The following is a 17,460-nucleotide window of genomic DNA, read 5'->3' as shown; positions in this document are numbered from 1 at the left end:
TTTTATTATAGATAGAGATAAACTGTTATGGCAAAAATGTTAAGCAAAGTAAGATCTACTTTTTTTTTTGTATAAAGTAATGAAAACGCTCATTTCAACCTCAACAATGTTCATGTAGCCCACGTTTTTATTGAAATTTTAAATAACTCCTTTGAGTAATTTTCCCCACAAAAAAATGTTTTGGTAATTAAAAAAACCTCTTTAAGGTAACTATTTTTTTAAATATCTTGATAACGTTATTTAGATATATTATAGTTTTTGATCATTACTGTTTATACAAATAGTAAATGTGTAATCTTTGTTTTGTTGTTTTTAAACCTTAGATTTAAAAAAAATCATAATACTCTTTATGCTTATTTTTTGGGATAATGTACCTTTGTTTACAATGAATAAAGAAATGGAAGTTCGTCATATTTTAATTTTTAAAGCAGTGGGAATTTTTTTATGGTTGACAATGTATTTCAGATCCCCAAAATTTACATGTTTGAAATAAATATTTTAACAAAATAATGAAGCATCAACATTTCTTTCATTTATGTACCTTACAAAGACTTATTAGATAGTTTGGATGTTCAATTCAGAAGAACCTTAGTTGTGATCACATGCATGTTAATCCATTATTTTTGTATTAAATTGTCTTATAAGATGATAAAAGGTTCTCTGATCAAAAATAAAATAATAAATCTTTCAGAAATAAAGCATGACATAAAAAAGTATATGTATAAACCACAATCAATGCAACATACTTCAGATTTGTGTAATGAAAGGTATAGATGTTCACATTTTTTTTTATGTATAATCATAATAAATGCTACCTTGTTTCATTCAATCAAAATTAAAACTTAAAGAATTTATTGTGTTTGTTTTATATTTCCAAACATTTATGAGTTTGAATGTTCCGTTGGTATATTTCACCTCTCTTATTTGAATATACAACTGTATAATATAAATATACAGAGTCATAGACAACACAAATCAAAATATTTGAAAACAAGGGAAATAATCCAAGTTATTCACATTACCAAAAGCTCACACATATTTGTTTATTTCAGCTAAAAAAGATAACTTGTTTCAATTATTTTATTTACCAAAAAATGACTTAAACAGGTAATTTTTATCCAAAAGGGCGATAACTCTAGTTTAAAAAAAATTACTTAAATAAGTAATTTTTTAAAACCAGTAAATAAAGAGAGATAACTCCAGCAGATTCAAATTATTACTTGATTGAGTTATAAAAATTGTTACTTGTTTAAGTAATGCCCCTGACTGTTTACTTTGTCAACGTTCAGACGTTTTATAAACACTTTAAATATGCATCAGTAGACACATTTGCATTTTTGTTGTTGTTCTATTTTATAAGCTAGTCTATCAAAACAGAAACAAAAAAAAACTTGTGATATTGGACATATTTCTTTACGTGAATCATGCGTGTCTCTAAAGGGGAAAAATGTTGTGCAATAAACGTATTTGAGATTTCCCGATGTCGAACAAGCTGCTTTGTTTTTACAGTTGTTTCTAGTAGTAATCGAATCAATATGGGATCCTTCTAAGCAGGCACATGCACTTGACATTTAACCTATATGGCGCGCTTGCCCGACAGTTGTGTCGATGCAATATTGGAACGACTTTGCTTAAATAGGTTGGACACCTTATCATAGGTGAAGTTTATAGTAATGCTTCCAGAGAAAACGTATGCAAATAAGCTTGCCTGAAAAAAAAGAATTTTTATAGTCAATTTATGTGTACATAATCGTGAGTAGGAACTTTACTGTTTTTCCTGTGACAATCAAATATTGAATTGATAATTCAAAGTAGTTTCGATTTGCATGCCAATACGTTAACAAAATAATGAAATCAAATGAAAAGGTAGTATAAGGCCACTGTCATGACTGTTTTAGTCTTTTTTATTCGAAGTTTGATTTCTGGATTGGCAACATTGTGTTACGTTTGTAGAAAGTGTTTTTCCACAAACAATCGGTATTCTAATAGAAACCAACGGTTCTACTCTGTTTACCGTGATGTTACGTTTATGAGGCTTACTTATGCAGGATCTTTTTCGGAAGAATGAAAAGAAGCACCACCATCATTTAGTTTCACATGCTGCTATATAAGTGGTGTCCTCTTCCTATCTAATCAAAGTTTGGTGACGATGTTGAACTTATTTTTCTCTTTGAACTTGAAATAAAGCATACAACAGATATATTTAAATCTGCTTCACATCTTGACCTACATCTAGAAATCGACAATGAGGGTCGGTTGAAAACAAAACTTTACGACGAAATATATGATTTCAGCTTTCCAAATAAGAATTGTCCTTTTTTATGTCGCAACATTACAACTGCGCCCGAATATGCAGTTTATCGTTAATTGTTTTGTTATAAATCAGGCCGTTAGTTTTCTCAATTGTTTCATAATGTTCATGTCGGGGCTTTTTATAGCGGAGTGGGTTTTTCGCATTGGTGAAGGCCCGTACTGTTGCCAATAATTGATTACATCCACTTTATTTGAACTTTGGTGGATAGTTGTTTCATTTTGCAAGCATACCTAATCTCCTTATTTCTATATATATCTCCCAGTTGATACGATATTCTAGAGCTACCATTTCCTGTCCTGATTCCCTTGGTATTTGATTGCCAAAAGGTGAAATTGAAATCATCCCTTCGAAAATTGTATATACCCTACGACTAGTTAGTTGACCACTATGGAATATCTGTTTCGCTGATGACGACGGATATGGTCCGATTGTCGTAACCACAACATACCATTCTCTTCATTGTATGTGACTTCCGAATTAAATTGATCGCTGCGTTTGAACTTGCATGAGCAACAAAACGGGTACCACAAGTTGATCAGTTTCAGCTTACTCTTCCGGAGACATGATATCACCCCTGGTATTTAGTGGTGTTCTTGTTGGTTGCTCAGTCCGTTGTTTTTAATACTGTTGTTTATTTTGTGGTGTTGCTTTTCATTGTTTGCCATGTCATTGTCAGTTCGTTTTCGACTTATGAGTTTGACTCTTTTGCCTCTCTTTTCAAATTTTATTATAAAACTATGAAATAATTTCTTTCAATTTAACAAAAAAAACATAAGTATTTATACTTTTAATGTTTGTCTCACAGATGCTTCAAACGTTTAATATTTAGAGCAAAACAGTTCAATTTCCCAATAAAAATGTTTCATTATGAGCTATTCTTAAATATTAAATATTAGCAACATCTTTTTGCTAAAAGATATGTTGCTTGAAATGTATTAAATTAGAATTTAAGTTTGCGTTAACAGCATAACAATTTCAAAAAATTTCAAGAAATTGTTTTTGATTAAACGAGAGACGTAAGATACCAAAGGGCCATTCAAACTAATAAGTCAACAATAAACTGACAACGTCATGGTTAAATAAATAAACTGACAACGTCATGGTTAAAAAAATAAACTGACAACGTCATGGTTAAACAAATAAAAATAAGACCAACAAACAAACAACAGTACATTACACATAGAAAACTAAAGACTGAGTAACACGAACCCCATCGAAAACTGGGGTTGATGTCAGGTGCTCTGAAAGGATAGGCAAACCCTGCTCCACACGAGGCACCCGTCGTGTTGCTCATATTGGTACACACCAGGTAATAAGTCTTTTTCGGTAAGTCACTTCCGTGGAAGAGGGGATGGATTGTAGTTACGACATCCACTTTCATATGTGAAACGGATATGCCATAACGGTAAACCAACTCGTGATTGCGTCCGTTAAACTAACGAAGAGATGATTTATACTTCACCACTTGGAACTCATGATTTAATAGCTTCCTTGTGAGCAGCAACTCACTATCATGGAAATTATGATAGAAAATACAAGCCCTGTAACATCGTATCAACTGGAAGATATATACTCCGTATGCAGGCGTTGCTGGAATGTTGCTACATATAAATGAAAAGTTCACAATTGGGAAGCTGAAATTATCTCTTTTGTAATAGAGTTTTGTTTTCAACCGACCCTCATTGTCAATTTCTAGTTGTAAGTCAAGGTATAAGGCAGATTTAACTGTATTTGTTGCATCCTTTATCTCAAGTTCGATGGGATAGATGCGTTCGACATAGTCACCAGATTTTGAATTATTTAGTTAGAGCACATCATCTATATAGCGGATAGTTAAGTTAAAGGATACTTCTAACTTCTTTTCTTTCAATCTAAGAAGTTCCTGTATGAAGTCAGCCTCATTAGATTAGCATATCATATATAACATAATGATCCTCATTTAGCATCAGGTCGGGTATTTAGTGGGAAGTGTGTTGTTTTTTTCAAGAGTTTTCTATGACGTGTTTTGTCGACACTGGGTTTTTTCTTTCGTCGGTTTTTGGAATTATATTTTGGTATGGTCACTAAATATATACACTAATCATCCAAAAGATATCTTTTTTTTTGTGTTAGAATTCTAATTGAACTGTCACTTTGGAAAATTCATGCATACAAATTTAACATATGAGATAGTATACACTTTTAACTGAACAAACATATCTTTAATAAACAAACTTTTTGAGTATTCCATGGACGTACATTGCTTAAACTTTAGTGTTCATGATTTATGTTTTTGTTCACAAAAAGCCATTATCAAAAAGTGTTGTTAAGCCGGTTGAGCCAACACATAAACTTTTTATCCGATACTTGTTATTATTCTAATTGCACAATACATAGCGTATGTCTTATTAATTTTGCTGATGTAAGTTCTTTATTCTCTATTTGATTGATAATAGTAGAGTTTTTATCATTATCGTTATTCTCTTATCTATTTCTATTATCATTTGGATAATTATTACTACATGGTAGTATAAGTATAAGTAGATGTAGTAGTAGTAGTACTGTTATATCTATATATTTGTTAAACGTTCAAAGTTGGTGTTGAGTAACCAATCGGAATATACTGCAGCAAACATTCGATAAACAATGTCAATAAAGTATTTTTAAATGTCTGCTGGTTCGTGATAACGCCCTTTTTTAGTTTATATTTCCATTATCAATTATCCAAAATCTGTACCTAAACAATGTATCACCATTTTTATTGGAAGCTAGTGCGTTTTACATTTTCACTTTAATGATCTTAAAAGACAGAATAAGAACAGATTGTTTACTTCAGGAGGACTTTTTCATTCGTTTGGGCAATAGTTGAAATTTTTGACTATGATTCGTTTGAATCTAATGATCTTCTTCTCCTCAAATGTTCAACATATTGTTAGTATCTTGGAATGTCTTTTTATTTGTTCAATGTACAAAACATGGTTATGTACAAAACAAGGTTAATCCCGCCACATTCTTAATGGGCCTCTCCCAAGTCAGGAGCCTATATTTAGGTGGTTGTCTTTGGTTCATGTTTGTCATATTTGTTTTTCGTAAATTGTGTTGTTGTACATATCATAAGTCGAATACAAACTGACAACGCCATGGGATAAACCGAAAAGCGACCAAAATGCAAGTGCTCTAAAAGCAGATTCTGCTCAATATTTGGCACCTGTTGTGTTTCTCATTTGAGTACACGTTCGTTAATAAGAGTAATTCTGGGATGCCACATTCGAGTTAAAAAGGACGATATAGTGATCACGACAATTAGAAAATACATCTATAAAACATAAATTATATAATGTTTAACAAACTCGTAAAGGCATTCGTAAAACTTTTCTTTAGTTCTGATATGAATCAGATAAAAATCTGGATCGTTTTAGCTAATTCATTAAACAATTTTAGAATATGTTATGAAATCATGGCTCTGGCTTTGATTATTCTCAAATGGTCATTCGTTCGTTTCTTAGTACAGAAACACGCTAGATACATGCACAAATTACAACAAACAAAAGAAACAGCTCTTTAAATTTCATACATGTAAAACCTTTCATACCTATACACGATGGATCTACAAATTATGAAACATGTTTTATTGTTGTGTACTTATATAAACATCAAAAGCGTTGCGTTGATGATTTGAATAAATGCACATTTTGATGTCAAAAGATTTAAGTAATGCATTATGTTTTTGTAGGCATTGTACCTGTATATCAATTTCCACAACACGAGGTGTTTAACATACGGATACAAAAATAAAACAATCAAACAATTTATAATATATATTTATGAAGGAACAGTAGTTGGTATATAGAGACTACATATGCCTCAATTATAATGTTCGACGTATATATAAAAAATCATTCTATATATTTTTATAAACTTATTATCAGCTTCAACTTTGTTATGTGCAATCCCTGTGTATTTTGCTGTATAACGGGTTGCACTGATTTCTTAATTATAATGACTTTATTAATTTTGATCGCTTGTCGTTATTATTTCTAATTTATACAGAGGTTTCTCTTATATCGGAATATATCTAACGTTTCAAATCAATAAACGACACATATTGATATAATCGTATTCTATCTAAATATAGATTACTGTGTCACGGGTTTTTAAAATTACCTGTGTGATAAGTGGATATGCTTTCCGATAAAATGGCTCAGGCGGCGTCTAAAACATGTGAAATTTGCATAAGTGCTTCAGGATCGCAATACTGCTTAAAGTGTGAGCAATACGTTTGTGAAAATTGTAAAACATTTCATAATAGGCAGAAAATATCAAAAACTCACCAGTTTCAGTCTGCATTAGACATAATCCCGGAAAGTAAATCAAAATGCAAAGACCACAATGAAGACGTAAGTTTTGTGTGTAATACCTGTAACGTAGCAGTATGCAGCAGTTGTGTGACAGGAAGTCACAAACGGCACGATTTCTCGAAGCTTCATGACAGCATCTCACGGTTGAAAGCGAAGAATAAACAAGAACTGCGTAGAAAGGTTCAAGAGGCAACCAAAAAAATGAAGAATAAGGAAGAAGGTTGAAGGGCATTTGATATGAAGGTTGAAGTAGTTGTCAAAGCTATTACAGAAGAAGGTACACATATAAAGGCTATGGTTGATAAATGTATCGCACATATGATTGCATCGGTCAAGGATCAATCCAGGACGGAAAAGGACAAATTGACAACGATCATATCAGATACTAGAATAGATTTGAAAGTGGGAAGCGACTTAGACAAGAAGATATATGAACTAGACAAGACGCGAAACGATGATAAATTGTTACAATCTTTACAGAAGCTTACAGATGACATTGCAAAGCTGACGATAGAGCCTATAACCGAGTATCCCGACGTACACTATAGTTCTAAGTCCACAACCAATCATGACATCACACAGCTGTTTGGCACATTCAATATAAGGTAAACCAATAGGAAAAACACATGATAAGAGTATTGATTAGTCGACTGCTTTATGAAGTCGTAACATATGCTTTATATGGCTTGATAACTATAATGTGACATTTATTCGTGTAGGGTTTTTCCCGGTCCATATATTTGGTTAATCATAATTCTGTTTTCAAATATTAATGTATTTCTGAAGTAAATCGCATGGAAGACGGATGGAGACAATCTAATAAAACAAAATATGTGATTATTTTCAGTTTATTATTTATAATTGATTAACATTGTACTTTAGTTAAAACAGATGTGGCCAATAATTATGTACATTACGAAATGAAATAACAATGTACTCCCGATACTTCGTAAAATTGTGAAGTAATTCAGGAATACTAAGTTTTCAAACCGGTACCGTGAAATTTGTTTTCAAGAATTGTTAGAATGTTTTGTTTTGATATTAGGCCTTAAAGAAACACATACCTAAAATCAAATTCATTGGACTATTTTTACAGTGATGTACGTACACTACAATCCGGGCACAGAGAGAAAGAATTACCTAAACCAAAGAGGTAGGGCAATATGTTTGTATATTTTACAGTGTTAAATTTACTCTTATGACAATGTAACCTCTTCGTCAATTATTTAAGTAAATTGTTCATGTATACCTTCAAATTTTACGTAATGAAGCCCCTCTATCGACGATTCTGATTGAATTGGTATCCTATATTGTGTAAACCAGAGCACTGTTTAAATGTTGACATTTTTACTAGTTATATACTTAACTTCATTACATTGTTTCTAAGTAGCTGTTTTTAAAGCCGTATTTGCTTATATTTCTTGATACATATATTTGGTTTTAATATTTGGTTTTGTTTTGATTAACATCTTCTACAAAGTCATTTGTAATAGGTTGCATACGTAAGGAAGCACTAAATCTAGCACGATTACGATTAAGTGACTAATACTGATAATGCTATGCAAACTTATCTCGTTGATTATTTTCCATAGCGCTAAAATTTAGTTGTATTTAATTTCGTAAATATACTGCTCGTTAAAATGTGTCTGCTTGTCTAGTTGAAGATTTAGAATCTTGATACTATAAATTTACGATATAACCAAGATACTGAATGTAAAAAAAAATCATCAAAATTATCAGCACTAGTAAGGCAAGTTGTGCATGATATAAGCTGAGGACACCATACTGTTTTACCAACGACATTATCGAGTCATGGTGCGCAGACTTCTTTTAATTTTGTATCTATTTAGGTAGTTGTGTGATAACTGTCGTGTGTCCTTTCGTCAATTTCGTTGTTTGCCATATCTTTCCCAATTTGTCTTCGACGTATGATTTTGAATCTCCACTTTGATGTGGTCCACTTCTTTTTTTAAATATCCTCGATTCACAATATTATTAAAATCGACTGTTGATGGAGGGTTCAAAGACTTGCGCAGTCACATTCACAATCGAGTAGTTATCAATGGTTCAACGACTTCAGCAGTCACATTCACAATTGATTTTAGATGAAGGGGTCAACATTTACAATCGACTATTGATGAAGAGGTCAACGACTTTAGCAGTCATAATCATAATCGACTGTTGATGAAAGGGTCAATGACTTCAGCAGTCACATTCGAAACGACTGTTGATGAAGGGGTCAACGACTCCAGCAGTCACATTCACAATCGACAGTTGATAAAGGGATGAACGACTTTAGCAGTCACATTCACAATCTGCTGTTGATCAAGAGATCAACGACTTTAGCAATTACATTCACGAATAGCGACAAAAGTTAGTAAAGTTGGTTTGATTTTGCCATTTGATTAGGGATTTTCCGTTTTGAATTTTCCGCGGAGTTTGGTATTTGTGTTAATTTACTTGTTTCGTTTGACTGTATACTATCACTGAATGACCTTAACATAACACTACCAGTTATTTTTAAAATGTTTGGAATAAAAGTCATGTGATATTACCAATATGCCGAACAATTAAACTGTTTTGCGTATTGTTAAATCAAAAGACTTCATCAGTTCATGATATTTTTTGCTGTAAGAAAGCCGGGGAAAAGGAGGGAAAGGTATATATAAAACATAAATAATTCTACATGGATTTTGAATATAGATGAGAATGTCGTTAATTCGTTACTACCTTGTCGATACATCAGTTGGTGTACATTCGAATATTGTTTTGGTGATATCATCAGGTTTTGTAAAAAAGAGACGATATAGACCAATATGATCATCAACACTAGAATATCCGACACGGACACCATAGGAACTATTTCTAAATTTAGGAAACATATCTTCCTGGTGCAAAGGTTATATCTCTGTCTGGGTATGGGTAGATTATAATTTGTGTTTATCTAACTTGAGAATCACTGACTTGGTAAGTGCCTCATGTATATTCAAATGCTGTTTGGTACTTTTACACTGTTTATTTGTGTACCAATTAGTAATAGCTCAGTGTTTATATCATCTAAAAAAAAAGTTTAATTTTAATTCAATCAATTATGGTGTTCATTATAGTGATTATGAACAGGATGTGAAACCAAAAGAGGAAGGCAAATACTTGTACAGATGTTATAAGTGTGGGTAAGTTCCTTAATATTGTTTCTATGGACATGACGTAAAGATATATATTTATCTTATATCATGTATATGGAGTATCCGATGTTTGAATTAAAAAAAGGTTTCAAATGTTTAAGTTTTAATGATGTGCGGAATATCTGTTTTCTTCGAAATATGCAACGTCTTTCAATTGTACTTGGCTGAGGACACCAAGATGATTGCAATGTTTCAGAAATTCACTTAAAGATCATTAATGTAAGAAAAACAGAAAGAGTTTTCAAGAGTAGTTCCTTAGTATAAATCTACCTCATAACTTGTAAATACTTTGAGATTTGAAATAAATAAAACACCTGTATATGCAAGTCACGAGCAACATAGGTCCGGTTGTGCCATCATTGATATGAATGGACGTATAATAGTCACTTGGATACCGAATTTCCCAAAGTAACTTTAAGGGAAAAAATGTTGTAAGGACAATTTTGATACGTTAATAAAAACATTTACTTATACCTTGGTAAAACATTGTAGTTTTGATTCATTGAAAATTCCAGAACAACATTGAACTTAACCACAATCCTCATTAATGAACGACAAATCGTACATACACTAATTATAGTTTAACATTGAACTTTATCTTCAATGATTCGACATTGGCCCTTTTTTCGACGGCTATGTTTCACATATTCAGAACGATAAAACGACTCATAAATAATAACACAATTGTCAATGGAAGCATAATGTATAGCTCTCAATGCAGCGAATATTTATCAATTTAAACACTTTACGTATGTATTTATTTTATATACTTATATTTGCTGATTCAATCATCACCTATGAGACCATTAATTGTCGTAATGCACGTCTGATAAATAAAATGTAATGCCGTTAATGTTAGCATCATAATGTAATCTTTGTCAATAACGATTTTGAGTGGTTAACTAACAATATAAATCAACAATAGGTGGTACAATGAAGTAAACAACCACATTTTATTCGAAACCGTGTGTTTTGCTTTGGAAATGCTATCTGAGTAAACGAAAACACATCTATCAGTATATTTGTTTGGGAAACTGTCACTTATACATGTGACACTGACACCATTGATCTGTTTCGTCTTTCAGAGAGGAAGTGAAATCTTATGTGTAAGTATTATCTACGTTTTTTGTAAGCGACAAATAGTCAAAACAGTCATTTCTGACAGCAATGATTTTGAAATATATTTAATCACTAGGCTCGTTCGGATAATAGACACCCTGTTATTATAGGCTAAATATTTAGCAATGACCATTAAATACAGATATCTTTGATACACAACATTTATGATAAAGGTATATATTACCATGATTCAGATTTGTTTATATGCTCCGGTCATTCAATTCAATGTTGAGGTGTTTGACTAGGTTTTGTTAGATTCCATTTTCTCTATTATCTTCTTTCAACCAGGCATTTAATAACTAAATCATGACTTTCATGATAGAGGGTTACTGATAACACAGAAGACATTGAATACAAATACTAATGTAAGTGGCATCCCTTAAACATGTTTGACTTATACTGGTTTAATTTTATAAATTTTGACTTGGATGGAGAGTTGTCTCATTGGCACTCATACCACATCTTCTTATATCTATATGAATGGCTTTTCGGACGCGATTATAGTTGCTTTCCTTAAATGGCTTTGGGGACGCAATCATAGTTTGGTTGACATATTTGAAATAGTTGTATTCCATATAACTATGAATCTGTTCCACTTGTCATAACAACAATCTTTCCTATTTTACCACAAAAGCCTTACAATGGATTTTCATGACCAACACGACGGATGCTAGGTCTTAGTTTTCTTTGTTATTGTTGTTTGTCCTTTTATCGTTTATTTTTTTGACATGGTGTTGTTTGTTTTTATTGTGATTTTCCAGTACCCCTTTTATCTTGTCTAAAATGTCTTTTACAAAATTGAAGAATTGACATCTAGTATACTGGTAATGAACAAGAAAACTAGGATCCCATCTGAATAAGTCGATATAAACCGCATGTTATACGTATTCCAATTTAATTGTCAGACCGATGTATTTTTTTTTCATAATGTCGTCCATCTGTCTGCAATACACAAAGAAATACTTTATATGAAATTTTATACAAAACGCATTGTTGCCTTGTTTGGAACATTATCAATATTCAAAATTGTCATGTGTCGTGTTAACATTTGCAATAATTCATACATATATATCAAATGTTACCCCTAATCTGTATCAATATTTGAATTCTACAAAACAGAAACAATACAGGAAAATAATTACACTAGTGAAGTCCAAGTTTAACGTAAATAAAGGCAATAGTAGTATACTGCTGTTCAATAGTCATAAATCGATTAAGCGAAAACAAATCCGGGTCACAAACCAAAACTGAGGGAAACACATCAACTATAAGAGGAAACAAAACGGAACAACAGAAACATTGAACTGTTATAAAAACAAACGCCAACATACAAAAAAAAAAAAAACGGACTATGTGACAACAATTGCCATATTCCTGACTTGGTACAGGACATTTTGAGGAAAAAATGGTGGGTTGAATCTGGTTTTATGGCTAGCCAAACCTCCCACTTATATAGCAATGTTAGAAAATCCGCTAAAATGACAACATTACGTGACAGGAACAAAGTACAAATAAATGCAAGAACATTCAGGACAGAGAAATACATAAATGAATAATATAATAGTCCATTTAAACCACAGAATAACAACGAACACCTAAAATTAATTTACGACAGACCACAAATACAACACAATAGAATAATGAACTGTGCGTCACACGAATGTATCAACGCCACAAAAAGTGACATCACAGTTAAATTTCTAAAAATACAATATGACATTGGGATTAAGTTTGTAATGGTGTATTTTGATGTATTTTCTAACCATTACAAGAATATTAATATAGAATTGTGTTTGTTATGGTGTAATTATTTGTATTTTATAACCATTGTTTTTCTTCTAAATCAAACTTTTCTTCAAAATCAAACTGTGAAAATAAAACAAATGAATCCTGTGCATATAGTTGCTTTTAACCTAAAAATCATATAAATGAACTAGGTAAGGTTGTTTTATTTTATTTTATTCGGTATGGATCATGAGTTCAAAGTAAAGTTGTCCACTTTTGTTTCTAAATATTTTTAGCATTTGTTTGCAAAAAAGATAATTGCCAAAAGCGTTTTTACTAACTTTTTGTTTTTAATCTCTCGGTTGGTATTATTCAATAACAAAACAATTCTTGTTTTTTATATGAAGAAAAAACCCCACATATCTTATGAAGCAATCATAAATTTCGTGAAAAAAGTAAAATTGTGAGATGTGTTGCACACATACAAACCTGGTTTTACAAGTTGAATATTAATTGTACAACTGGCTATGGGGAATAGGTTTTCTCATTGTCAAAGGCCGTACAGCGACTTATAAGTTGTATCCACGTCATTTGAATCGTTTTTGTTTATTGGCAATCATATTACATCTCTTTGTTTGTATATCAAAGGGTGCTCGAGTACAAAACTTAGGAAAATAAAATAACTACTGTCATTCCGATGTTTTGTTTAAATGTCACATGTATTTGTATAACACAGGAGAACATTGCAGGATTTGCACCTTCTGCTATGTATGTCTTGTGCAACTATAAGCACCGTAGGCATAACTTTATTTTCAAAATCATCCCAAAGAAAATGATAAAAAACACCTGGCAAAGTTCATTGATTCCACAATCGGAAATATCGACGATGTTTTGTAATTCAATAACCCACATTTCCGCGAGTGCTTACACCTCATATAACGAAAGTAGCAGATCTGCTTTATATCTCGATGTTTGTTCTTCTTAAATGGCTAAATTTCTCTAAAATCAGTTTACAACTATAAAAATCGAGCATACCTTGTAGTATTCCTTTATACATACTATCCTTTCTGAGGTCTGTGTTGATACGATTAATTTAACTGGACAGACATCTGCACTTCCTTTACAACAATATGTTTGCTATATTTTATAAATTGTATGCATTGATGTTTTTGATATTATGATGTTTTGTATCGTGAGTAGCTTAACATATTTTTCCAGACATTAAACTTGTATTACTGTTATTGTTCAGCCAGTAGGTGTTATTTACAAGACAGATAAGTATACTGTGATACGGGCGTACACAATGTAGAATAAAAGCATGATCCATAAGCAATTGATGTATTATTTTAATTGATAAAGTTAAAATTATCTCTATATTATGATTGTTTTTGCTGTATTGTAAGTTTTCCTTGTAACTTCCTAATTTTTCAACGTGTTGTTTTTATACTTTGGGCTTCATAAATTATATGTAAACAAATGTGATATTAATTGTTAAATGTCTTTAGGTGCAATACCACCATTGACGTTCCCCTATTAGTCTTTGTTATATTTGCACTTTAAAAAAAAAATTTGCAGAATTTATCTTTGTTTCAAATATAGAAATATTTAGCATGAGTAAAGTTTTATCCTGTCCAGTACTACAGACAAAATTTCACATAGCATTTCAGTGCATATAAGATAAAAAAAAAATCACTGTAAGTTAACCAATCAAATGTCCACCCTTTTCTTTCCTGTTTACAAGCTTAAGTAACCATGTTACCTAAAGTTTCCAAAATATTTTATAGAAACACTAAATAAAAAAGGATGGTGCTTTGAAACACCCAAGATATATGTTGGTGACTCAGAATTGTTTTACTGCAATGAAATGTAGGATTAATGCCCTACAACTGTCAAAGTCAAGGGAATATTTTTTTTTACCCTTTTTCGTATGCACGGGATGTGACGTACTATGATTAGGCGGTAGTAGAGATTTCCAATAAAATGACTTTACTCGACATAACCGACCTAACTCAGCGTATTTCGTCCTATTGCATTGAAGCATGCCGGAGGGGAGCATACACTAAATGCATTTTTTGCTCTTTCGACACGCATTTTTGGCTGATATAGACTAAATGTAAAAATCAACCCCAACTACTTTTTTTTAATCTTTAAATATTTTGTTATTAAATTTTGAATGATTTTATTGACAAAAATATTTTAATGGAATAAGCAAGCTAGCAACTTGTAATCAAATACACCCATAATTTCTTGTCATTTCACTTGACCCATATTTCAGTTCTTCTCAAAATATGAATTTAAAAGACTACCAAGTAAAAATTTAGCATGAAAATATTAAAATAATGAAATCCGAAGCGAGAAGGTTATCTCGTTTTTTTTGTTTGTATAAGTTTTAACGCTTGAAAAGTAGATTCCAACACACCCAAATGTAAAAGGTGTACGCGACTAATTTTTCTATAATTTAATTCAAGATAATTTGACGTGAGCAGAAATTCATATCATTGATACATTTATCAAAAAGTACTTTTTATTCTTTAACTATGATAATGCATTGGACGAGGTTTTTGTCCATGTATACCTAAACGTGCATTCGCAGATACAGGGGGAGAGGGCGTACTCCCCCCTTTCGATCGCCAAATAATTTTGAAAATCTCACGTTTTCCACGTTATCTATACAAATGTTGAGTAAAAAATCGTCCAATTTTTTGTTTGCGTTGCTCCGCTCGGCAGTATAAATTCAATTATCGGGAACTACGCCCTTTTTTCAAATATCTTGGATCCGGCCATAATCACAAATTGTATAGCACAAAAAAAAAATTAAAGGATTGTCGTTTGACTTTGATAAATACGTTTTAAAAACAACAATGTTTGAATATTAGACATCTCGCACGGGATTTAAAAGTTTAAGGCTACATACTGAATTGGATTTTTTCCTGGATTTAGAACTCACTTAACACGGAAATGTGATACTGGCGTGTAATCTAATGGACACATATTCTTGTTTCTGATGTTTCTTTTAATATAAATATTCATTTATTAAGTTATTTATAATTCCACTAACAAATAATCATGTATCTTTTACTGATGAATTATCATTACATTTTATAGAAACTACATATAATATACTATACAGTTATGAACACTAATGGTCCTACCGACACTCTGTGCTTTTGACATGACACAAGGTCTTGCTTTTCTAGAGTGTTTATGTTTTTTTTTTACTTAATTTGTGATATGTACAAAAAAGATGTAGTATGATTGCCAATGAGACAACTCTTCACAAGAAACCAAATGACACAGCAATTAACAACTATAGGCCACCGTACGACCTTCAACAATGAGTAAAGCCCATACCCAATAGTCATCTATAAGAGGCCACAGATGACAAATGTAAAACAACTATAACGATAAAACTAACGGCCTAACTAATGTACAAAAAAATGAACGAAAGCACAGCAACAAACGATAACCATTGAATTACAGGCTCCTTACTTAGGACAGTCACATCCATACATAATGTGGCGGGGTTAAACATGTTAACGGGCCCTCTTACCTGGGACAGTGTTGTAACAGTACGAAATAATTGATTAATATTCTAGACTGGATAATTATTCTGTATTTATTAGTTGTAGTTGTTTTCAAGATAGTGTTCAGTAGCTGTGAATACTCTAAGAGTTTATTTGGTAATACTAGTAATTGCTGTTTTTGTGCTTCGTTTTAGTCGGACGAGTCAATCCCTTTCTTACTGTTTTAACTGTAAGTATAGACATGACCATTTGATAAACATACTTCTATGATCTCTATTGCTTTTAACTTGGACATTTATAAAACTTGAACTATGTAGCAAAGAGATGCATGCGTAAAAAAAGTTCTCGACATAAATTGACTAAAATATCAGATAAGGATTTAGCCTCAAGCTATAATACTTGCAAGCTATAATAAATACGACGAAGATTTAACCTCAGGCTATAATACTTATGATGATGATGATGATGATGATGATACTGATGTATGTCTTATATCCAGCGACAAATATTACATATATATTAAGGATGATGAAATGATAATGATAAATGAATATACCTTTTTGTACATGACCAACACTTAAGAGTCGCATTTTCATATGCTAGGTAACAAATTAGCGTACCTGATACAAAGACACACTGGGGGTCCAACAAAATAATTGAACCCGTAATTGAGGCTAGCCTGCTACCAGTCAATCCCATATTTAATAAAAACTTGTTAATATGTTTTAAGCTTTATGTGCATATCTTATTATTCTAGCAACACTTGTTTTGTTTTGATAACATTTTTTGTTGCATAATTTGTTTGATTATTCTCCTTGATTCTTTGTATCAAAAAGCTTAGTTTTCATAGTAAAATGGTGTTTCACAGCTTCCATTATCCTTGTGACTTGCTATTGTATTTATATCCAGTAAGCATGCAATTATTATTCTAAATAGTATAAAATATTTTTTAACAAGTAAAGATTACCCCGTTTTGATCCAGACTTCCTTACCACTAGCATCTAAGATACATACACTGACAAAGTATTGTACCCGCACTCATATTAAAATCACCCTGTCTGTCCGTCCGCCAGTCTGTCCGTTCAACGAATAGTTTCAATTTTCTTTCCAAAAGCATTAGTATGCTTAGCATGCATTCTTTTTTCGATTTATTCCATTTCATCCGACATGTATATATCTGGATCCGTGTTGAGCGTCCAAATATCAAACAGAGTCCAAATGGCGTGAATAACGACTACAGTGGCTCCTGCTGTCGT

The 17,460-nt window shown here is 31.8% G+C and overlaps 1 protein-coding gene across 1 annotated transcript; it reads left to right on the top strand.

The window, feature by feature from the left end:
* The first annotated feature begins 6,570 nt into the window (after window positions 1–6,570).
* LOC127731822 (uncharacterized) lies at window positions 6,571–9,828 on the top strand. Its single transcript, XM_052240662.1, has 3 exons — window positions 6,571–7,256; window positions 7,748–7,804; window positions 9,759–9,828. The coding sequence occupies exons 1-3, from the start codon at window positions 6,889–6,891 to the stop codon at window positions 9,826–9,828; spliced, it is 495 nt and encodes a 164-aa protein (XP_052096622.1). The 5' UTR covers window positions 6,571–6,888.
* The last annotated feature ends 7,632 nt before the right edge of the window (window positions 9,829–17,460 follow it).

This window comes from Mytilus californianus, unplaced genomic scaffold (assembly GCF_021869535.1).
Source record: "Mytilus californianus isolate M0D057914Y unplaced genomic scaffold, xbMytCali1.0.p SCAF_20, whole genome shotgun sequence".
Taxonomy (NCBI): Eukaryota; Metazoa; Mollusca; class Bivalvia; order Mytilida; family Mytilidae; genus Mytilus; species Mytilus californianus.
The sequence above is the reverse complement of the archived record's forward strand: the minus strand, read 5'-3'. Positions and strand labels throughout refer to the sequence as shown.

Coding starts and splice junctions, on each gene's coding strand:
- LOC127731822 (XM_052240662.1), top strand. CDS start 6,889: ATGAAGGTTGAAGTAGTTGTCAAAGCTATTACAGAAGAAGGTACACAT. Junction 7,257..7,747: donor TTTGGCACATTCAATATAAG/GTAAACCAATAG, acceptor CTATTTTTACAG/TGATGTACGTACACTACAAT. Junction 7,805..9,758: donor GAATTACCTAAACCAAAGAG/GTAGGGCAATAT, acceptor TGTTCATTATAG/TGATTATGAACAGGATGTGA.